The sequence below is a fragment of the Danio rerio genome, chromosome 8, assembly GCF_049306965.1.
Source record: "Danio rerio strain Tuebingen ecotype United States chromosome 8, GRCz12tu, whole genome shotgun sequence".
Classification (NCBI taxonomy): Eukaryota; Metazoa; Chordata; class Actinopteri; order Cypriniformes; family Danionidae; genus Danio; species Danio rerio.
This window is the reverse complement of record NC_133183.1, coordinates 43,529,009-43,554,857: the sequence shown is the minus strand read 5'-3', so window position 1 is coordinate 43,554,857 and position 25,849 is coordinate 43,529,009. Positions and strand designations below refer to the sequence as shown.

Sequence of the window (25,849 nt, the reverse complement as noted above, 5' to 3'; positions counted from 1 at the left end):
TCAGCACTTTTTTTTTCCCCGTGCTAACAAACTCATTTCAAAACTGTTAACAATAGAGTGTAAAATGCATGCATTTTGCCTTATTTATTTTGCAACAGATAAAATCTTACTTTTTTAAAATCGTACACCTGGCACAATAAGGCGCAAGACATGGTTGGCGTGATTTGTTGGTATTTCCAGACCAACAAAATCCTAATTTTCTCGTTTTGGGTTACTTTGTTTAAATAGTAAATCCATTTGCGTCATTTTGTGGACTCATGGGTTTGCTGATGTAGAAAGGAGATGTGTTATTTTGAGGAATTAAAAAGACTGCACAATTGACCAGCTGAAAACAGGTGTAAAGCCCAGCGCAGAGCACGTTAGTTGTGTGCCTTAAACGTGAACGTTATTATTGGTAGTATTTATTATATGCATATTTATATTTGTTTTATTAGAAAACAAGTTTAGATTAGTATATCTGTCAGGTTTTTTGGAGACGTATGCATCACCATATTGGACATAAGAATAGGACGTGTGTTTGGAAATAACACAGTTTTTTGACCACACCTCGTTATTATTGTTCATTTATTAGTTTGCTGGATATTAGAACTGAATTCAAAAATAGTTTTTAAACAAATCTTTGTGCTTAACAAACCAAATTAAATATGTAGTCTAATGAATGCATTCAGTAAAGTGCATACATTACCGTTTCCTCATCCACTAAATAAAGGAGTAAAGAGAAAGTAAAGAGGCCGAATGAAGGAGGCTCATTCTTTATTCTTGGTCTGTTTAACTGTTTTCTCGGTAGTGAAGCGTTCAGTTTTTCCATTCAGTTTTTCCACCTAAAAAAGTCCCCATGTTAATAGTAAATGTGGCACGGCAAGACACACTAGACTCTTAAAGAGAAAGGCAGATGTGACTCTAATTGGTTTAATGCACGTTATGCTGAAACACACATAGAACACACCTATAACTCATTAAGAGAATAAGCACAACCCTGTTAGACCATGCGCTGTGGCGCAAAGCATATTGTTCAGTCCTTTAATAGCAAAAGTGTATTTGGACACGCCCTTAATGCTTTTCCACCATGCGCTTAAGACTTTGTTCCTAGATTGTTAAAATAGAGTCCAATAATTCCAAATTGATTGCAATTTTACCAGAATGCCTACTCATAATTTCTGATTTATTGTTGTTATTTTATTTTATTTTTTTAAATGTTAGGATTAACACAACAAGGATTAAGTAGCACAATACCTTGAAAAGTAATCCCATACTGATAATAACAAAGAGAAGCATTTCTGAAATGTATTAAAATTAAATATATTTCTTCTATAAATTAGAAACTTTGTGAAGCCACACCAACATTACAAATAATTAAGAAAGAATAAGAATGAGAATAAATGGCAAGTACAAGTAAAACAGTAAAAATGGGCAGTAAAAGGAAATAAGTAGCCAGAAGTATAGTAAGATGATCTGTTCGCTGACTATATTAAGATTGCAATTCATTCAAACCACTTAATCAAAATAACTGGTTCATTTCTCTTTATGAATAAGTTGTCGAATCACTGATATGGTTTATTCAAAAACAGACTTTTTAAAAAAAAAAGCATGCACAAACAAACACATAAATCTCGTTTTTGCTTTTGTTGCTTTAACAAACACTATGTAAAATTCAAGTCACCTAACTCTAACATTTTGTCATTGTTGAACAGTTGTATAAAATAAATTCAATTGTCATCATGTTTATAAAATTGGAGAAACTGCACTCTTGCTTGATTTGTTGACTAACAAATCATTTGAAAAAATACATAAATAAATACATTTCTGCTCCCAAAGTTTATAGTATAATCAAGTCATGCTGCAGTGAAGGCTTGCGACTTTTAACACTGTTTCCTTATTTTGTGTTTCAAAAAGTTTTTGTTGTTGTTGTTGTTGTTTATTTTCGGTTGTGAATTTGATTATGGGACATTGATCTCTGCTCTCTCGACTTTTGATGTTAAAAATTCAACTCTACAGTTTGACAAAATTACTTTTATTAACATTTTAATAGTTTGATATTATATAATGTATAAGAAATAACATATCGAGAACTAAGCCTGTAAAATAACAGATACAAAACCAACGCAGACAATTTATAATTTTACATTATTAAAAAAAGAAAAAAAAAAAAGGAAAGATCAAGTTCCCATAATGTAATTCAAAAGCATAAATTAACGGGAAAATATACAAAATAAAAGCATAAATCACAAAATAAAGAAAACTGCTCATTTAAAAATATGTTAACAGTAAAGGTGTCTGTCACACTTGCACATAAGTTTTATTAAATGAAATTACAATATAATATATTCTTAAGACTAACACAGTAATATTAATAAAAGGAAGCAATTATGATTACAAACTACAAAGAAAAGCACCAATGACAAACTGTATGTTTTTCATACGCAAATCAGTGAATGTGAGATACACACCAGCTTCAAAACACTAAATATAGTATAAAGGAGGAAACATTTCACAAAGTGGATGAATGAACAAGTGGCGGTGAAGGGAAATCAAAGTGTTAGTAAGATGTCCGCCAAGTGGCCTTGATTAAGGGGCTTTAATAACTCGCAGTGGACAAACGTCATGGTCAGTTTTCCCTCTGACCAAATCTATCTTTTGAAGCTCTGACAGCCTCATGATGGAGCATTCCTAATCTGAACTCAGCTCCCTATCATAATAGAATCATCTGTTTCAAACGCAATCTGCCAGCCTGGCAAATTACACTGCCAAATCAATCCTTATCCAACAACCAGTAACAGTATCTTCAATATTTTGCATCAAAGAAAGCTCATTTTTACCCAAATATTGCATCATATTAACACAAAATGCTCTCTGCAAGTTCAAACACAATGAATGAAACTGCGCAGAATTATTAACCACACATCAGCAGCTGAATCATCTGCAAAATAATCAAGTGTTTTTGGTCTCCAGGGCTCTCCAGTAGCATTTCCAGGTCAAGACGGATATACAAATTAAAAGTACCCAGCTGCAATGAAGAGAGTGCTTTGGTGTTCATTGTCCTGTGTAAGTTATTAAATGTTTGAGGGTGTCCATGTGAGCGCAACACGTGTGAATTCTGAAGTGTGTTGCTGTATCTCAAACGGAGCCCATGTGTTTTGGAAGACTCTACGCTCAAAGCCATGCCTGCGGTTATTGTGTGTGTCTCAGTGAGCAGAATGGCACACGACGGGCAGCGTCAAGCTCGCCATGACCTACTTCAATGTAAATCAGAGATTACCCCACTCAAGTCGACGCAATGTTTCAGACACACTCCCACACATGCTCAAACACATGTGCAGGGCCAGAACATGCGCCGTCGTGTCCTCTCGATGAACTGACTGGAAACTTTTCTATCAATGTCTGAGGTAACAACGAAAGAGGGGAAAAAGTGTGCTCAATATCACCAATATCAGCAGGAAGTCCTGAAGCGGCCACAAAAGTCTTACAAAATAATCAAAGTCCCTTTGAGGCAAGTCAGTTCACTCAGTGGCCATCTTGATAACACCACACACTCTCTGAAAATGGCTTCAAAAGAGGTACTGGGAGAGAATTCTTCTAAAATTCTTCCCAAATTGGGTATATTACACTCTCAGAAATAAAGGTAGGTGAGCTGCATGGGGTGGTAGCTTTTCAAAAGGTACAAATTTGTACCTAAAAGGTCCATATTAATAACTCAAGGATACATATTAGTGCCTTAAAAATTACAAAAGTGTTCCTTTAAATATTTAGGTATTAATATATACAACTGATGTCAGAATTATTAGCCCCCCTGAATTAGTAGCCCCCCTGTTTATTTTTCCCCCCAATTTCTGTTTAACGGAGAGAAGATAACTAATTTCTAATAACTGATTTCTTTTATCTTTGCCATGATGACAGTGAATAATATTTGAATAGATATTTTTCAAGACACTTCTATACAGCTTTGAGTGGCATTTAAAGGCTTAAATAGGGTAATTAGGTTATAGGCGGGTTAGGGTAATTAGGCAAGTTATTTTATAATAATGGTTTGTTCTGACTATCGAAAAAAATCTAGCTTAAAGGGGCTAATAATATTGACCTTAAAATAGATTTTTTAAAAATTAAAAACTGCTTTTATTCGAGCCGACATAAAACAAATAAGACTTTAGAAGAGAAGAAAAAAAAATATTATTAGACATGCTGTGAAAATTTCCTTACTCTGTTAAACATCATTTGGGAAATATTTAAAAAAGAAAAAAAAATCTAAAGGGGGCTAATAATTCTGACTTCAACTGTAATTTTGAGGTATATGGACCCTTTTAGTACAAATGAGTACCACCCCAGTGACATTTCGCATACTTTTATTTCTGAGAGTGTAGGAGCTTAATACCTAAAGTGAACATATTAGAGCAAGTGAACCAAAATAGAATAAGAGCATTTTGCTGACATTGTCATTAGGAATCTTCTCATTAACTTTATTTCTTCATGTTTTTAAGCATGTAAAATATTTGAGAATGTTTCTAATTGGTTTTATATGTGTTAGTGGAACATTCCACATAATTGTTATATTAAAATTGCATTTGAACGTTCTCTAAACGATTAAAACACACATCTTTTATGTTTAAAGAATGTTGTTTCTTGGTTTAAAATAACCAATTTTAAATAACATTGTAAAAACATTCATCAAAAACGATGGATGTTCTATGAACATAATTTCTAACAATATCAGATTATTCACCACACAACTTTTGTTTTTTCTTAAAATATATATAATTTCATTTAAAATATGAGATAATGTGCATAGATATTTAAAAATATATATTTACATCAGTCAAGTGTTATTGTAGCTCACTAAAACTAAAACTAAAACCATTAAACTAAAATAATTTATTATCTTACAGTCATAACCTTAAATTTCTGACAAATTAAACTTGTTACAACTTTAAAGAACAATTTTATTAAATTGGAATTTTCCTTTAGCTTGACTTGAAACCAAATTATTTCAAACTTCCATAGTAAAAACTGCTAAACATTTTTTTTAATTACAATGAAAATAGACAATATTAAAATGAAAGCCAATTCACTAATACACTGTAAAAAGTTTTAAGTTTAATCAAATGTATTAACTTTATACAACTTACAGAATATCAACTAACCCAAGTGTGGGCAAACTCGGTCCTGGAGGGCCGGTGTCCTGCACAGTTTAGCTCCAACTCTAATCAAACACACCTGCTTATAGATTTCTAGTGATCTTGAAGACACTGATTAGCATGTTCAGGTGTGTTTGACTAGTGTTGGAACAAAACTCTGCAGGGACACCGGCCATCGAGGATCAAGTTTGCCCATCCCTGAACTAACCTGACTTAAAACATCAAGTTCAATTTTTATAAGGTAGACCTGGAACAGCATAGTAAGTCACATGACATACCTTGCACGCACGTTTATTGATGTTAAGACACACTAGTTAGCGAAGTGTTTTTGTTTTTAAGAGTAGGTTCAGGGTGCATTTGGGCTGAATAATAGTGCAAATTTATATTGTTATTTTCTTATTTAGAGGATTGGGAGGAGATAGGAACAGTCAACTTTATCAAATTAAATGAGTATATAGTTAACTCACAATTTACTGAAATTAATTATTTCTTAATTCTTTTAATTTAAAATAAGTTTTGAACTCAGTGTTGAAGTTAATGAGTTTATTAAATACTTCAACTTAAATAGAGTAAATTCACAGTACTCATGGATTAGTTTTTTTTTTTACTCAAATGGATTGTTGTAATCGGTTTTCTTAAACAGTTTGAGTTGCCTTAACTTAATGGGTTTTACAGTACTCAGTTGGTTTGAGTTCTCTTCATTTATTGGGTTTTACTGTGCTCAAATTGCTTCTTTTACTCAAATGAATCAAGTTCACAGTACTCATTAGGGTTAGTTTTTGAACTTAAATGGTTTGTTGAACTCAGTTTCCTCAAACGGTTTGTTACCTTCACTTTTTGGGTTTTACAATGTGGGAATATTTTTGTTATATATCTTTCTTTGATTTTCCAACGTGTTTTTTTTTCTTTAATTTTTTTTATTATTATATAATTACTGTTTGCATATATTGTAAATATATGGTTTGTGGGAGAAATAAATCTTTTGCAGTGCTAAACTTGTTGTTTTGTGTTTCTCCTGCCACCTTTACCATTAGTTTATACTCTTGGTCATCTCAATGTTACTCCTTTTAATTTTCTAGACATATTTCCATCAAGGGTCATAACAAATTAAAAAAACAAAGTGATCTGAAACCAGATTAATTAACTACCATTTACATAAAAACATAAGTTGTTATGACTTTTTGATCATATAATCTTTACAGTGTACAAAAACTTCTCTGTATTGGTCACATTCATCACTGACCAATGAATCTGAAAGTTTCAATGCATTCCAATGCTAAATAAACAATTACACTTAACAGGGGAGACTACAGTGGAAGCTAGCATATAGCAATATACTAGCATATAGTAATCAAGTACAACAATTTATGAGAACAGCTTATTTTTTACTCCAAACTCATGTTGTTGTATCAATTCATTCATTCATTTATTGCATAGTTTAGTCCCTGATTTATCAGGGGTCACCACAGTGGAATGAACTTACATTTACATTTACATTTAGTCATTTAGCAGACGCTTTTATCCAAAGCGACTTACAAATGAGGACAAGGAAGCAATTTACACAACCAAGAGCAACAATGAATAAGTGCTATAGACAAGTTTCAGGTCTGTAAAGTCTAAGAAGGGAAGTATTAGTAGTATTAGTTTTTTTTTTGTACAGTTAGTGTGATATTCTGAGAGGCAATTGCAGATTAGGAAGTGTAGTGGAGACTAAATAGTTGGGTTTTTAGTCGTTTCTTGAAAATAGCGAGTGACTCTGCTGTTCTGATGCAGTTAGGGAGTTCATTCCACCAACTGGGCAGATTGAGCCCAGAACTGCCAACTATTGTGTCAATTGTTTAAAATAGCTATTCTTTTACAGTAGTTTATATAGTTATAAAGGTTATGTTGATTTGCATTGGAAAATAGAAAAATATTATCCTTATGCACATACCAAGATGGCTTAAAGATCATGAATAAATCTTATATTGTTATAGACCATGTGTTTACTGTCTTCTGGTTTCATTAATCAAAGTATTTGTTTTCTCTGAAACACATGTTTGTTTTGCCCTCCTTATACAATGTCTGGCAATAATTCCACTGTAAAAAAAACGAGCAGAACTTCATCTACTTAACAAAAGCTTATGATTTTGATGGAGGTTAATCCAAATCTGTGTCTTATCGCGGCACAAAGATTAAAATGGGAAAGAAATTACGCAAAATATAATTAGGATTTTAAAGCTCAGGATAAAGGGCACAGAAAAAAAAACTAAGCAACAGGGAGTTGAGCGGAAAAGAAGATGTGAAAGAGAGACGATTGAAGAGCGTGAAAAGCGTGGAAATGTTATAAGGTGGCATTCAACAGTTCATAAACCTGGCTTTCATTCAGAACACTGCACATTTTGGCTTCAATTTCAAACTTCAAACATTTCTCAAAAATGCAGGTTGGGTTTGGAATGACATGAGGGTGTTGTGTAATAAATCATCGAAATGTCATATCTGATGTAACTATTTCATTTCTATATCACTGTATCATTTACCTTCCCCCTTCTCTGTCACTCTTTGGTTCTCTCACATCCTTCTTTCTTGTCGCAGTAAAAGCAGTTGGAGCTGTCAACACCTGCTTGCTAATAAATGGATCACACCCCAATTAACACTTCATCAGAAAAACTGCACAACCTTGAGCTCCATCAGCCTATGTGCAAGATGTTAGGCGCTGTTGCATGAAATAACAAGTTCGTTTTCAAGGAGTTTATACAGCTGTTCAAACTTAAGTGTTTTTAAGTGTGTGTTTAACCATAGAAAAGAAAAATTGCACATGAAATCAAATTAAAATGTAATTAACTGAGAATTTCACTCGCATTTGTCGGTCACACTTTAGAATACAGGCCACATGTTAATGTTAGTTAAAGGGTGCCTAGATTATCTCTTTTTTAAGATTAAATATTAATATTATGGTTCTTCTGAGTGTGCCAGTTTAGGTTCAGTTCAAAACACAATTGACCCTTCGCTAAGACACACCCAAAAACCGCCATCCACCAATCGTGGCTTAGCAACCGTAACTACGCGCAGGGGCTCTGTCAAGATTTCGAGCAAGGGAAACAGACCAGAGCCTTTTGCACATGGATTGTGCAAATCAGACTCTCTGGATCCTTAAAGTTTAGACGGAATAGTGGAATTTTTCCCTTTTCAAAACCAAAAACCAAGAGGAGAAAAGCCAGTATGGATCAAACTCTGTAAGGGGTGCTAAAGGAGCGGAGTTAAGTTAGTTTTGTTTTGATATTCCTGACACAGTCAGTGATAAACTGACGGTAGTAACTCACACACTTCTTACGACGACAAGATTTTGTCAGGTGGAATATATTTGATTCTTCAAATCCACAAAGCAAACTAATTAAGGCTATTCATATAAACATTTTCCCATTTTCTCACTGCATACAAATAATGACTAGCACAAACTGAAAGGTCACTATAAATAGTCTCTCATTTGTTTCTTTGTTATTGCTCTAAGGGCTTTTGAGGAAAAACAGCTGAGACAAAGTTGATACCTAGAGGCACAATCAAAACAAAGCTCTGCATGTTTAACACTCAGATACAGTAATAACACAACCTGTGATGCGAGTTCTGGGCTTTTCTGACTAATGACAGAAGTGGTGGCCAGCCTTGTTCCTGGAGAGTCAGTGTCCTGCACAGGTTTAAGCTCCAATCAGTTTCAACATATTTGCATAGATTTTATTGTCTGTGCATTCCAAATGGGTTCAAGCACCCTTCAAAATAAAAACAATCATTCATCACATATTGAAGTGTTCTTTCAAACAGAACAACTCAATGCTTGTCACTTTAAAGAGCCCTTCTGGAATTTTGAAGGGCACAACTGATTGAGTAGGAACGTAGATTGACTGGTAAATTGAGAGCTTTCGGCTCAGCTTCTTCTTTACCACAACAGGGCGATACATCGACCGCATTACTGCTGCTGCACCAATCTGCCTGTCATCTCATGTTCCATCCTTCCCTCACTCATGAACAAAACCCCGAGACACTCAAACTTTTCCACCAAGGGCAAGGACTATCTTCCATGTCATCTACATTTCCTCTCTCACCGATGGTCATGAGCTTTGGGTCATGGCTGAAAGAACAACATCTCAGATACAAGCAGCTGAATTTATTTGCAGAGCAGAGATAGTGGTTCTCCTCAGATATAAGAGCTCTGTCACCAAGGAGAAGCTCTGAGTAGAGCCGCTGCTCCTCCACATCGAGAGAAGCCAGCTGAGGTGGCTTGGGCATCTGGACACCTACAAAGGTAGGTGTTTTAGACAAGTCCCTGAGGCCCCAACGAAGACCCAGGACTTGTTGTTGGGACTATGTTTCTCGGCTTGCCAGGGAATACACTACGGAAAAGTTAGCTTACCCAATTCACCTAAAGAAACGCATGTCTTTGGACTGTGGGGGAAACTGGAGCACCCAAAGGAAACCCACACCAATACAGAGAGAACATGCAAACTCCACACAGAAATGTCAAGGCTTGGCTGACCCAGCCAAGACTATCCAATGCGGGACAGTGCCACCATACATGCAATTAGTTTATTATATTTAATGCGTGATAAAAATATTCCAGAATCAATCTAAATTAACAACTTTTTCCAATAGAGCTGATTTCATCTGATGAATTTGTATTTATATGACAATATATCTTGCAGAAAAAAATATTGAACCTACTTTTTTGAGGAGACTAATCAACTCCTCATTCAGTAATCTAATAATTATTGTTTATAGTTCCTGCAGTGTGAAGGAAATTACTTATATTTTCAGTTCTAGGAAGTAAAATGGTCCTTTATTGTTAAAAAGATCCTTAAGCAAGATTACACAAATTTATTTCAAGAATGCTGAAATGCTGTTGAATGCTGTTCCGGGAGAGAGCCCTGAGCTCAGAATATGCTTAAGCCAGGGGCTCCCTCCCGTTTGAAAGGTAAGAGGAGAGTTTGAGCTCAGGTACAGTAGGTCTTGAGAACTCCCCCACTTGTGAACTGCTGAGATATATTTGACCAAGTGTTGTCTTAGGATGCTATTTTGAAGTAGTCAATTTACTTATTGTGTATGTTTTTGCATGGTGGGAGGAAACCGGAGAACAAGGGAAAAACCCATGCCTTCTTGCTGTGAGGCAACAGTGCTACCCAGTGCTACAGTGCTTTGGTAATTTATAGTGTGTCGGTATTCATCTGATTGGTGCGAATGTATGGAGCTAATTCGGTGCCAGTGTTCAATCATAAGCACGTGCTCCTCTCGAAATTAGTTTATAAATAAACCACACTTGTCCAACAAATCTCAATCTGTACAGATTTATTTTTGTTTTTCAATTATTTTACCCAAAGAAAAACACTGGGTTGGTCAACAGATATGCCACTGACTGCCTTCAAACAGTTAATTGATGAACTACAGTTACAGTTTTTTTCATGCATTTGCCATATTATATGTCAGTGATTTTAATTTTATCAAAAGTTCTAATAATAACCAGTCAGCAGTACATGAATGCATCTTTAGACATTTAAAAGGTAAATTACTAAATTGTTCCTTAATTTTTTTTTAAAAAAAATCAACATATATACATTTTTGAGTACTCACATGGCACGGCTCTCAGGTAGAGGTTTTCTCGGATCACCTGCTGGAGCTGACTGTCCATAGATCCTGGTGTGAAACATTTGCTCAAGTATAATCTCAGATCCTTGCATAGAGTTGAGCCTAAAAGGAAGAAACAGACAATCAGAATAAGCAGAAATACTGAAATAATCCTAAACAGAAACATTCCCTGTGTTTTCAATACAGGAATACCCCATAAATTAACATTTTCAAATGTGACAGCATGCTTACCCACCTCAAAATCTGCAATTCAAAAAAAACTCAAGAGCTTGCGAAAAGAAACACACACACAGAGATACATTCTCCCCAGTCCCCGGAGGCAGTATTGATTAACCTTTGCAGATATTAGCGGTGTATCCAATCAATCAAATGAAGCCAGTGTTGCTCTACCATCCGGCCAGAACCGCAAAAGACTGAAGACCACAATGAATTCACATTTTTATGGTCAGCATAATGCTGTCTCACACCATGTAGAAACGCATTTGGGTTATAATGAAAAGTGTGCGCCATACAGAGACGTTCTCCCACACACATGCAGCCTTGGATTAAAGTGAAAAATGTCACACACGCAGTCTTGGCACGGCTGCCCAGTGCTCCCCTCAACATGGCTGATCTCTTTATTTCATCTGCTGTGTTTTATGGTCTCTGATGACAGGCCACTTGGCTGTTATAGATGAACAGAGTGCCTTTCGAACCCATCAAAACGACAGACCCTCCCCCCACCTCACCTCTCATAGTAATAAAAGTCAGCTCACAGTTCTCATAAAGGAACATAAGCCCTGCAACCACATGAGTGCACTCACGCACACAGCATATAGGTATGAAATGACCCCTGCGATATTATGGGAGGAAGCTATTGCTTGGTCTGCTGCTCTCTCTGAGCTCTCTCTTCTAAAAGGTGCCATTTAGTGCATTCATTCGATACGTTAAATGTGCACTGATATCTACGGTATGTGTCGGTATGTGTTATGGTTTTATATGCTTATTTATAAATCCACAAATTACCACTATAAACAAAAGCTCCATTATGACCATATTTGGAATGGTCAAAATAGTGGTTGTGAATACTAATTAGCTCTGCACTTACTCTCTGCAGCTTGTGTCACTGCTTGCTCCCTCTCTCTCTCTCTTTCTCTTTCTCTTTCTCTCTCTCTCTCTCACACACACACACACACACACACACACACACACACACAAACACACACACACACGCGCACACACACAGTGTGATGTACTCTGAAATGTGCAAAGTAATCACACTTCATTTTAACAAATTGAGAAGTTGCCTTGTTAAATCTTTTGAAATTAAGTGGCTGGTTTATTTGATCTAGAGGGAGCTCCTGTATCTTTAAGCCACCAGAGTAACCTATTTTGCATATGAGTTGTGTTGTGGATGAAAAATAGTTTAAATTTAAATTATACTCAACAAAAAGGACCAGCAGAGATTTGTTATAGTTGTATTTTGAAGCTTCAACATCGTCACATTAAGGTAGGTTGTGACATTTTTGTCAAAATTGAGTTATGAACATATTTTTATTAATTGACAACTTATTTACATTATGGGATGATTTTTTATAAGTTGTTTACATTAAGACTTTTTATTTAAAAACAAATGTTACACACACACACACTGTTTGCTATGGAATGCAAAAACTTTGAAGCTCAATATCTCAAAATCATTCAGAACGCAGATAGAACCTTATAATTCCAAGGTGATGATATATTAAAACACAGACAGGACTTAATATCAATCTCTACATAATCAGATCATTTCGTAAGTTTATTCGCATCCATTCAATTAGGAAAAATAGTAGTAAGAGCTAAGTGATATGACACAATGCATAACCGTACATTGTTCGCTTACACTCACCAGCCACTTCATTAGGTTCACCTGTATAACTGTTTTTTGGACAGGTGTACCTAATAAAACTTAAATTTCTAATCAGCCAATCACATAGCAGCAACTCAATGTATTTAGGGATGTAGACATGATCAAGATGATCTGCTGCAGTTCAAATCGAGCATCAGAATGGAGAAAAAAGGTAATATAGAGGATGTTGAATGGTTGTTGATGCCAGATAGGCTGGTCTGAGCATTTCAGAAACTGCTGATCTACTGAGAGTTTCATGCACAACCATCTCTAGGGTTTACAGAGAATGGTCTAATAAAGATAAAATATCCAGTGAGCGGCAGTTCTGCGGGCACAAATGTCTTGTTGATGCCAGAGGTCAGAGGAGAATAGACAGACTGATTCAAGCTAATAGAAAGGCTACAGTAACTCAAATAACCAATCGCTACAACTGAGGCATGCAAAAGTGCATCTGTGAACGTACAACATGTCAAACCTTAAGGCGGATGGGCTACAGTAGCAGAAGATCACACAGGTCCCACTCCTGTCAGCTAAGAACAGGGAACTGATGCTATAATTCGCAGACTCACCAGAATTGGACCATAGAAGATTGGAAAAACATAGCCTGGTCTAATGAGTTTTGATTTCTGCTGCGATATTCAGATGGTAGGGTCACAATTTGGCATTAACAACATGAAAGCATAATTCCATCCTAACTTGTATCAACAGTTTAGGCTGGTGGTGATTGTGTAATAGTATGTGGGATATTTTCTTGGCAGACTATGGGCCCATTAATATCAATTGAGCATTGTGTCAACGCCACAGCCTACCTGAGTATTGTTGCTGACCATATCCATCACTTTATGACCACAGTGTACCCATCTTCTGATGGCTACTTACAGCAGGAAAACGCGCCTTGTCATAAAGCGCAAATCATCTCAGACTGGTTTCTTGAACATAATAATGAGTTCAATGTGCTCAAATGGCCTTCACAGTCACCAGAACTCAATCCAATAGAGCACCTTTGGGATGTGGTGGAATGAAAGATTTGCATCATGGATGTGCAGCTGACAAATCTGTTGCAACTGCATAGTGCTATCCAGTCAATATGGATCAAAATCTTTGAGGAACATTTCCAGTACCTTGTTGAATCTATGCCACGAATTATTAAGGCAGTTCTGAAGGCAAAATAGGGGGTCCAACCCTGTATTAGTAAGGTGTACTGAAAAAAGTGGCCAGTGAGTGTATACTCTGCAGTCTACATGTGCTTGTTGCCTCATTACAAACATATACATCAAATTGTGCAATGTCCGCTTGTTAAGTGTGACGTCACGCGAAGCGGCTTCCAGGTCCAATCGCTTTATTCAACTGTATGGGGAGACTCATGAAATGGTAATTATAAATATTTACAAAGCGATTTGATACTTTCGAAAATCACGTTGCAATATATATGTTCATGCCTAATATCTGATGGCCAGAAAGAGATTAATTAAATTAAAAGTGATCATATTAAAAGTGATCATAAACTAATAATTTCTTGGACCCGGAAACAGTATTACGTACGTCACCAACACGTCACCTCTTAACAAGCGGATACACATTAAACTAACAAATGGTACAGTTAAACAGACCTTATGTCTTTTCTGGGTGGAGCTTAATAAATTTTTATCCATATAGGCCCCATTTTGTATTGTCAGGTGCTGTGAACAGATGGCTGGCTGAGAACCACTCATAATAACCCATTCTAAAAAATAGTTTAAGTGTGTGTGTGCACTGGTACCACTATTTGCCTCCTGTCCACATCCATTTGCAACATATAGAAAAACAAATGTAAAGATGTGAGGGAGCATAGTGTCGCAGATTATAGTCTCCCTGTCTCCCCTGCCTTTTTAAAATAGAGTCCCACAAACAAAGAAAGTTTAATAAAACCCTAGATAAACTTAACAATAAGGGAAAAAATGGTCATCTCACTAAGAAATGTGGCCAATTAAACAGCCTGAGGTGTGCATAATAATGATCCTGTGTGCAACAAAACACAGTTTTTTTGCTCAGACTCGCCTCACAAGAATTTTACACTCAACAAATTGACATAAAACAGGGAAACAGTGGTGTTTGAGGCTCATGGTATGCCATTTCCATTTGCTGAACTTTTATTATTCAGCTATGCATGGGTAAATAAAGATGTACATTCTATGACACCTTTAATTTAGACACATTATCATTATTTAGGGTCAGGTAACTACACAAAGTACAATATCAATCTTCTTAATGTCAATAGTCCTGCATTGTTTGTGCTATGAACATGCCCCAAATCAAACAGATTGTTAATTTTCTACCTGACAAAAGATAAAATAATCCCATGAATTTGCATAAAAGGGGAATTATTGCTGTGCTTACAAACAGAATGAATATAGATTTAACTTTTTTTTTTTACTTGGGCTAGAAAGCAAAAGCATACTATAGAATTGACATTACCATAACAACTACCTAGGAACACCTCAGCGACCACATATAATGCATAGTAATGCTCTAAACTCAGCAGTGCACCTTATACAGTGTTTCCCAACCCTGTTCCTGCAGGCACATCAACAGTACATATTTTGGATGTCTCCTTTATCGAAGCCATTCATTTCTGTTTTCGGGGTCCATTCTAATGTTCTGGTGAGTTGATTCAGGTGTATTTGATAAGGAAGAGTTTGAAAATGGTGTGCCTCCAAGAACAGGACTGGGAAACACTGCCTTAGTAACTACTTAGCAATGATCTGGCAACCCCCAGAACACATTAGTAAATTCCCCAAGAGCTCCAGAGCACAGGAGTAGCCAGCAAATACAAAAGCAACATTAAACACCTCAGCTATTGCATAGCAAGGATTTAAAAATGCTTTACCACCAAAGTAAACCACATTAACCAGCATTAAACACTCTATTGGCTAGAAAAGCAATCAAGCACAATAGTACCTGAAGATTTTTGAGTCCGTGAGTGTGTGTGTGTGTTTAAAAGATATTTAATAGACGTGAAAAATCATGGCTACTACAGGGCTAATTTTGGGCTGTTTGTAAAAATCTAACAGACATCTAACAATAGCCCAAAAATAGACATTAAAGAGAAAGGAATGAATGACTACACATTTGTGGACTGTTGTTAGACATCTGTTAGATTACAAATTAAAATATGACAACGTTTGCCTGTTTTAGGCACACTGCACAAATAAATATTCTGTATACTGTGATTCAAGTTTTAATTTTTTTCCCAGTTTATTAATGCTTTTGAATTGCTTTATATGACCTTGATCTTTTTTCAACAAACTTTTTTCATATTTTATTTAAGCTTTTTTTTCAAATACAAAAAAGGTACAAAGGTAATTCACAGGTATAAACACAGCGACCCCAGCAAAAAATCTGAAAATAAAAATAGATAATTAATTTAAAGTGAATAAATGACAAAGTATGGGGGTTTTACCAATCCAAGCAATTATAATGTTTATATTTAGTTATCAGAGTATGATCAATTGCTCCAACAAATCTATGGCATAGCACTAATCAGCTTTGAGGAAATCCAGAAAAGGTTGCCATACAGTTTGAAATTGGTGTTGAGATTTTGATTCCAAGGAGCGTATCCTCTCGAGCTGAATGACTTGACACAATTCACCCATCCATGCTTTGAAACATAAAGGGTCGGAAGTGCATTCATTCATCTTCTTTTGGCTCAGTTTCTTTATTAATCTGGTGTCACCACAGTGGAATGAACAGCCAACTTATCCAGCACATGTTTTGCGCAGCGGATGTCCTTCCAGCTGCAACCCAACACTGGAAAACACCCAAATATATTTGCACACACTCACATACACTATGACAAATTTAGCTTATTCAGTTCAACTATACCGCAAGTCTTTGGACTGTGGGGGAAACCAGAGCCCCTGGAGGACACCCACAGCAAAACGGGAAGAACATGCAAACTCCACACAGACATGCCAACTGATCAGCGACCTTGTTGCAGTGAGGCAATTGTGCTACCCACTGCGCCACTATGCTGCCCGGGTAGGAAGTTTTCCAGTTTAAAAGTATCCTTTTTTTTTTTTTTGCTAGAGTTAGGGCCATCAAAATGGGACGTTGCTGGGAATTTGGAAAAGTGCATAGTGTCTTGGAATTTCCAAGAATTGTAAGACAATGATCCAACTTAACCTGCCTTTGAAAAAACTTTGAAAAAAATACATTTCCAAATATATTTCCAGGAATTAAAGGATTTAGGACAAAACTAAAACATGTGGAATAGAGAACACTCTGTTTTACATGTCACAGATAGGGGAAATAGAATCACAGATTTTACTTTTATAGCATTAATTATAGCTTATAGTTTACTTTTTGAATAATACATCCTATGAACTATTTTAAACTGTACTAACCTGTGCCTTGTGTTTATTGAACAGCCATGCATTCTTTAAAACATTCATTCCAGGCATCAAGCACTTCTTCATCAATTCCCTAGACCAGGCTTCTTTTATATGTTTTAAACACACATCTAATTGAAAAAAATTATTACAGCAACTTTTATAAACATTTTAATAGCTTGAAGCCGTGGTTAAACGCCTACTCTTTTCGAAAAACATCCTGGCATTTTTAAAGACCACAGAGAGTTAGGACCTCGTTTTAACATCTCATCCAAAGACGGCGCTCACTGAACAGTACAGTCTCCTTAGCTATACTGGGGCATTAGGACCCACACAAACAGCAGGTTGAGCATCCCCTGCTGGCCTCACTTGCACCACTTTTGGCAGCATCCTAGCTTTCCCATGTATCTATATTGTAAAAAAAAAAATCATATTTTTACAGTTTATTTCTGACACCTAAGGTAAAACATAAAATAACGGACAATAAATTACAAAAATTTACAGTAAAATAACAGCTGTTGAATTACAGAAATTTACCAGAAATTTTAATATAAGAAAATTTCTGCAATTTAATATCCGTTATTTTACGGTTTATTTCTGTAATTTAACGGCCGGCACCCCAACTCCCCCGGAAATAAACTGTAAAATTACAGATTTTTTTTTTGTTTTTGTGCAGGTACTGACCAGGCACAGCTCTACTTAGCTTCAGTGGGCGACCATGTCAAGTGTATCTGACTGCGGACTACAAGACGGGGGCGTAAGATGAAAGAGCGTAACTTGCAGTAAGTTAGAGGCGTAACTTGATGTTATCGTCATCCCATTGAACCAAGTTGACAAGATGGCAGAAATACTAACCAGAGAACATTTTCAACAGATGTTTTCATGCGATTTCTCTAAACTTATCCACAATCAAGTCATGTGATATATTATATTCATCTATTTACCAACTCATGCAACTCCACTCATTGACTTCATCTGTTTTGTCATGACAGTTAGCCTACTCTGCATCACCCCCTTTGGTTGCAAATAACAGTACAATGGCGAACGTGTCAAGTATGAAAGCCTTCACAACTCGCGGCTGTACATTAATAACTATGATGGTTGGGTTTAGGTTCGGGGGAGGTGTAGATGTTAATAACTCTGATAGTTGGGTTAAGGGTTGGGGTAGGTGTGGACATTAATAACTTTGATGGTTGAGTTAAGGGTTGTGGAAGGTGTAGATGTTAATAATTCTGGTGGTTGAGTTAAAGTTTAGGGAAGATGTAGACGTTAATAACTGGGATGGTTGGATCTGGGGATGTGGTGGGTGTAGACGTTAATAACTGATGTACAGCACTATCTAGCCGACAACATGACTCCATAACTTCAAGTTATGCCTTTAACGTACTTCAAGTTACGCCCCTAAGGCACAATCAAGTTACGCCCTTGTCTTCAGTCCGCAGACAGACCCTATTCGACCATTAAGAGTTGCAGAGAGCTAGCTGCCAGCAAAAAACCTTGAAATAAGATGCCAGAATCTATTTCAGTTATTTTGCAGAATTATTTCTCTCTTTATTATTTTACTTTTACTGAAAATTCACTTTGTTAAACTGTAGAGTTCAATTTTCAACATCAACAGTTGACAAAGCAGTGATCAACATCCCATAATGCAATTCATAACCATAAATAAAAGAAAAACACTTGTGAATCACAGAATACACAAACTGTTAACAGATTTATTACAGTGCAAGATGTCTGTGAGAGACGTCTATTAGACATATTTTAAACATAAACAAACAAACATCAAAAAGACGCTGTTTAATAATTCATTATCCTGCAGAATATTAGAAGCAAGAAACAATGGAAATGAAACCGTTTAAATCCTCAAGCTTTCACTCTGATCCCTTCCAGCCTTTAGAAAAACAGAACTGCTTTTGGATGTATTTCATCGGGGACAGTACATATTGATCTATTTTAAAATAGAAGTGCCAGAATTAGCACACAGCTCCTGTTCTCTGTGGCCACTGTTTATATAGGAAACACAGGCAGATAAAAAAAAATGATATTAATAACAGAGCAGGAGCCGTAAGTCCGTATTACAGGCCTATGGGATATTCTCATCAGCTAATGCAACGTACAACTGTAAATTATAACCTTACTGACAAAGCTCAATTTAATACTCAGCAGTTAGTAGTTGGAGGTGTTAGAGATGCGAGAACAGCGGAGGAGAGAGAGAGAAAGAGAGAGAGAGGGGCAAGGGTGAGGGAATATAGAGGACTCGGTTTGCTCATCAATCTAACAGAGGACAGAGGAAGTCATGGTCAGGTGTGACATATTGTTTGACAAAAAAAAATCACCTATGTCATGACACTGTGGGATAAATATCAGCTCCCCCTAGGGGTGACATGTGACCAATGTGACATAAATACCACAATCCTGCAACCAGGGACCAAAATCTCCATATAAAGAGCTGACAAAGATGAATTTTGCCATGTATCGGGGAATAATGTTTTAGTGTTGGAATATGTCATGCTGTTTTGACATTAAGAATAGCTGATATAGAGGTATTAGTTAGGAGGACCTGTTTCTAATGAGAAAAAAAGTGTTTTAAATATAGAATACAGTGAATTTACTTTATATACTTTAATTTACATCATAGGTCTCAAACTCAAATGCAGGAGGGCCAAAGCTCTTTACAGTTTTGCTATAACCCTAATTAAAGACACCTGATCCAACTAATCAAGGTTCAACGTCATCATCAACTGTCGAAGTTCAGTTTCAAAACTCAAGACCGCAAGAACGGAGGACGCATAAAAGTTTCCGGATGTGTTCTTGATTTTGAGAATGCATCGATGCAGACTTGAGCACCAAACTCGCTTGAGAAGTCCCAGAAGTCATTGCAGCTGAATAAAGGAAGTGGAAGCATAGCATTTTATATAGATTTATTATTAAAGTTCAGATATATAACTTATTTATCTCAAGAGTTTTCCTAAATGAGATGGTGAAAGTAAACATTACCATAAAAATCTTTAAAAAGGCAAAAAAACATTAAAGTCATGCTGACACTGTGAGATTTCAGCCACAATTTTGTCATCTGAGACAAATTTGGGAAATCCTAAAAGATTCCTGAAATCCTAGGCTAAAATCTGTGATCTTTGATCGTTGGTTTGACATGTTCACAGAGAGCAGCTTAGTGCCAGTTACGATCAGATTTTTCCTCTGATGAAGCTCTAGCAGTGTCAGAAGATTTCGGACACCTCCCTGCAGTGTGACAACAGGTACGATGAGCATCAATCCAAGAGATAGATAGTGAAAGATTTCTTTTGTGTTTCTCTCAGTTCGACTTTATGACAGCTGAGATCTTAAGTGTGACATGGGAGCCATGTTCGTGCAGTCTCACATGCTAAAATTGTCCAGGATTATGAAAAATAATAATAATAATAATAATAATTTTTCATTAAAAACAAGTAAAGGTCATGTGACCATCAGGAAGAACAGCCATAGGCTGCTTTTCAATTCCAAGAACACAGTGAACAGACTTGCGTTCTTGTGGAGACCGATCTTGCCAAGTTACCTAGGAAGAATTAACTGAGGAAACTGCAAGAACACAGAACGGGTCCTGTAAGGAAAGAGATGCCGCATTCTATTTAAATATATAATACTGTGAATAAAGAGATTATAAATATACGTTGAACATTACAAATAAAACTAATTTTAATACTAATTTCTGCGAATAAACACTTTTAATGTGTTTATGCCTTTATAAAGATTATCATGGTAGTGAAATCTCACAGTGTAAGGAAGGCTTTAATGTGTTTATGTCTTTTTAAAGATATTCATGGTAATGTTTACTTTCATCGTGTCATTTAGGGAAACTCCTAAGATAAATAAGTAATATCTTTGAACTTAAATGAATAAATGAATAAATTTATATAAAATGCTGCACTTCCTATCTCCTTAATTCAGCCGCAATGACTTCTGGGACATCTCGAGTGAGTTTTGCGCTCAAGTCTGCATCGACGTGTCCTCGATATCACATCCGAGAACTTTCATGCGTCCTCTGTTCTTGCGGTCTTGAGTTTTGGAACTGAACTTTAGCAGTTGATGATGACGAGAACACGATGACACAAGAACGCTGAAGAACACATATTGAGAAACAGCAAAAGACTACTAGAAATATTTAAGCAGGTGTGTGTTAGAGCTAAACTGTGCAGAGCTGTGGCTCTCCAGGAATTGAGTTTGAGAGCATCGATTTACATCAGGGGTGGGCAAATTAGGTTCTGGAGGGCCGGTGTCTTGCAAAGTTTAGCTCCAACTCTAATAAAAAAAATCTACTGAAAACTATCAATATAAAAACTGTAATAAACACTATAGTAATACATCAATATCATTCTACAAACAAACAAACAAAAACTGATAGATGATAAAAATAATAAATGGTAAGTTTTGTAAAAATGAATTTTTAGCAGCTATATTTCAGTAGTTAATGAGGATCCTTTAGAAAGTATTCTAATAGGATTGTTTGCTGCTCTTACTGCATTTTTGTGGAAACCTTGACTAGAAGGTTCAACAAACCAGTGTCTAACTGAAACAGAAATCTTTTGTATCTTCATTAATGTATTTTACTATCACTTTTGGAAAACTTTAATGCATAGTTGCTGAATTATGATTATTTTCTTAATTTTGTTTATTGAATTGCAGTCCATTTGTAAAAGAGAGACTATGCAAATGCTGAGATTATTTCAGTGGTTGTTAGCATGTTGCTAGGTAGCTGCAATGTTTGTTATTGGTGGTTTGTAGATATTCAGAGCTTCAACTTAAGTTAAGGATTCAGTGGGTTTCAGTTGAAAAGATTATTTCAAATGAAGAGAAAATGACAAAGGGTATCCCACAGGGCTCTATTTTAGCACCAGTTTTATTATTTATTAATGACCTTGGTTGTGGAGAAACCTCAGCTGGAATTAATTTAAATTCTGATTATATTCAGGCACAATTATGTATACACTCTCAAAAATAAAGGTACAGGAGCTGTCACTGGGGCAGTACCTTTTTATAAGATACATATTTGTACCCAAATATTCAACAGTGGTAACTAAAATGTGCATATTAGTACCCAAATGTACCTAAAAAGTACCTTTGAAGTACCATTATGAACCCTTCAGGTACAAATATGTACCTTTTGAAAAGGTACTGCCCACGTGACAGCTCCTGTACCTTTCAATGAATTTCAATGAATCAATCTCTTGCAGGAAATAATTAAGTTTTTAAGACTGTCAATGACCAACTTAAATTTGGTTTTAAATTTGGATAAAATGAAATTGTTGCACTAAAACAGATCAACTAACAGAACTTTAACTTTACAAATTTAATCTATTGCAAAAAATATATATATCAGTATATGGTTAGATGACAAACTGGGATTGTACATACGTATAGAAAAACATTAAGATTAAAATTTGGATTTCTTTTTCACTTTCACACACATTTTACATTAATACAACGAGATAAACCCTATAATTTCATACAACGAAGGAAAGTGAATATGCTGCTGTTTATCACAAAAGAATATTAGGTAAATTACTAGTTTATAGTTTTTATACATGTTCCAAGAGTTTATTCAGAGTTCGGCAAAACTCCCACTGTTATATAAATAAATAAATAAATAAATAAATAAGTATCCTTCAGTCGTATGGCTCTGTTGTAAAGGGAACATGTACTTGTTATAAAATTTAAATATAAAATATTTTTTATCTATCTATTTTTTTTTCTTTCTTTTTCTTTGTTTCTTTGTTTCTTTCTATTTTCTTTCTTTGTTTCTAATATTTGTCTTATGAGAACATAGCTCAATTGCATTTGTTTTATTTTGTTTACATGTGTTTTAGTACAAAACTTTTTGTGCAGCCATTTTGGTTGGACTTTCTAGAAGAAGAGATCTTGTATCTAAATGGGACTATCCTGCTAAAATAAAGGATAAATATGTTTATGAGAACCTATGAGAAGGTTGTGAGAATAATGTAAATTACTGGGGGTTTGGTGAGGGATTGACCCACCTAATTAACTCGTTTTCCCACATGAAGGACATCAAAACAAGAGGTATGTAGGGTACAGCCCTTTAACAGTAGGAAATAGTTTTTTCTGATCTAACATTCATTCATTCAATTTTTCAGGGGTCGCCACAGTGGAATGTACCATCTCTGACCTAACAGATCATATAAGTTTACATTTGACCACCCCTATAACAGTACCTTTGTCAATGCATGAAAGTTCCAATCAATCTATGCAAGAAACAATGAATTCAAGAGTCTGAAACCGAAGATCTAGAGCACCAATAGACATTGTGAAGTGTTCACATGACAGTTCTTTTGAAAACAGGTCTTTGTTTCTACATAGACTAAACACATAGTGTTTCTACAGTATAGCCTAAAAAATACAGTAAAGATGCATAGTTTGACCTTTGATAACCTCTGAAGCTAATCAGAGAATACTGTAGGTCAGAATACTATAAATATTTCACAAATCACTGAAACAATCTTAAGTTTTATTAATAAATTAGATATCATTTAAATTAAAATTTAAATATACATAAATTTGATTCACTGAAGCATGCATTACACAAACTAACATTGCCAAAAAACCCATGATCATCAATGTAAATATCGAACACTGATGAGATCTATAAAATAATAAATAAAATAATTCTGATGCTCAAAATATCAAGAACCACTAACAATCTTAAAGAACTGAAGGAAAACTATGATTTAGAGACCTCAAATCCATGTTAATACCAGTGCAGTGACAATGTTATGCTCAATCATTACCTGGAGAAACAGTCTTGATGCGGATCGGATGAGGGCAGGAGTTGAGAAGTCCACGCACATCTCCTAAAGTCAGGCCCAAAACAGGAGTCCCTCCAATTTCTAAGATGATATCGCCAACTGTGATCCCGCCCCCTGGTGCAGCCGTGACGAATGGGAATTCTCCATAATCGGCCCCGCCCCCGATGGCTATCCCCAACTCTCCAGAGCCGACCAGTGGGACGAAGTTCTCCTGCACTTTGGACCGCCAGTGCAGCTTCTTTACTGCAACCTTAGACATGGCCACCGAGCTGAGAGAGAGAGAGAGAGAGAGAGAGAGAGAGAGAGAGAGAGAGAAAGAGAAAGAGAGGATATAAACAGAGATTAAATTCATGTCAGTAGGGACTAAACAGAGAAAATCTAATGCAAAACACTGACTGCTTAGAAATGTTGTACATATCGATGGATGAAAGACAGTCTTAAGGTTTTTCGAGAGACTAAATAAATCGCAGAACATTCATTTTCCATGAACTACTTCTTTAAATCTGGAGCTGACATGGAGCAGACAGATCAAAAAAGGGCAGGAGGTTGGTTTTGCCTTGAACAATAAGAGCATGTCCTCATTTCTATGTGGGCTATAAGGACCCTCCAGACAAATCAACAGATGCCGTGTCAGTGGGAGGCAAAATGAGCACAAACCTGCTGCATCAAAACAGGTGGAGGATCTCATCAAGCCAGACGTTCAAGAACACATGCAGTGGCCCCAAAAAATAGTTCAAAACATGAATACATGCTAAAAAATAAGTTTATATGAATGCTGTTGTTTTTTAAAGAGATCACAAAGAAAATTAATTCTGTCATCATTTAATCACACTAGGGCTGCACAATACTGGAAAAAACTGACATTGCAATATTTTGTATTTCTGATATATATATATATATATATAAGCAGTCAGTAAATCAGCATACTATCATCTCAAAAATATTGCAAGAATCAGATGCTTTGTTTCCAGTGAAGACTTAGAGAAACTTGTTCATGCTTTTATCAGCAGCAGGGTGGATTACTGTAATGGACTCCTCACTGGCCTTCCCAAAAAGACAGTCAGACACTTGCAGCTCATCCAGAATGCTGCAGCCAGAATTCTGACCAGAAGCAGGAAATCAGAGCACATCACACCTGTCCTCAGGTCTCTACACTGGCTCCCAGTTACATTCAGAATAGATTTTAAAGTATTATTACTGGTCTATAAATCACTAAATGGCCAAGGACCTCAATACATTACAGATATGCTCACTGAATACAAACCTAACAGATCACTCAGATCTTTAGGATCATATAAACTAGTAGTTCCAAGAGTTCAGTCTAAGCAGGGTGAATCTGCCTTCAGCCACTACGCCCCTCGCTGCTGGAATCAGCTTCCAGATATGATCAGATGTGCTCCAACATTAGGCACATTCAAATCAAGACTGAAAACACATCTGTTTAGCTGTGCCTTTACTGAATGAGCACTGTGCTGCCTCCGACAGATCGCACTATTATGTTTTTCGTTTTCTTTTTCATTCTTTTATAACCTATTTTAACTCATTTTAATTTGTTTTTATCTGTTTTTAATAATTTTTATTGTCTGCATTTTATGTTCCTAAACTTGTCTTTTTTATTCCTGTTTATGTAAAGCACTTTGAATTTCCACTGTGTATGAAATGTGCTATATAAATAAACTTGCCTTGCCTTGCCTTGCCTTGCCTTATATATATAATGATATGAACAAAATTTTATGATATGACTTAAATAGTAATTTTTTGGAAGGAATTTATAGTTTTTCACTGCTTGGGATGATTTTCTAGGAGAGTGTATCTGCATAAAATATACAAAATTATCCAAAAATATACTAAATAAAACAAATTAAAGCACAGATGAAAATCGTAGAACAAAAATAAATAGGAAATAAACATAATTTTAAGGTTTTTGGTGGAGTCTGACAGTATTGAGCTACACATTCAATAATCAAATGTAAAAAAAAAACTACATAGTTTTGATTGTACAAGTAGTTTCATATATCATTATAAAGATTATCGTGTTTATTCAAACTTCTAAATGAA

General features: G+C 35.7%; 1 protein-coding gene across 26 annotated transcripts in view; it reads right to left on the bottom strand.

Moving 5' to 3' along the window:
- magixb (MAGI family member, X-linked b) overlaps positions 1-25,849 on the bottom strand; it is a 179,161-nt gene that overhangs the window by 109,953 nt on the left and 43,359 nt on the right. For all 26 annotated transcript variants that reach the window (XM_021478474.2, XM_073910911.1, XM_073910912.1 and 23 more), the window contains exons 2-3: positions 23,774-24,060; positions 10,725-10,841 (exon numbers count right to left, since the gene is read on the bottom strand). In XM_021478474.2, coding sequence (XP_021334149.1) covers positions 10,725-10,841; positions 23,774-24,050 — 394 coding nt within the window. In that variant the 5' untranslated portion in view covers positions 24,051-24,060. The remainder of the gene's footprint in view (positions 1-10,724; positions 10,842-23,773; positions 24,061-25,849) is intronic.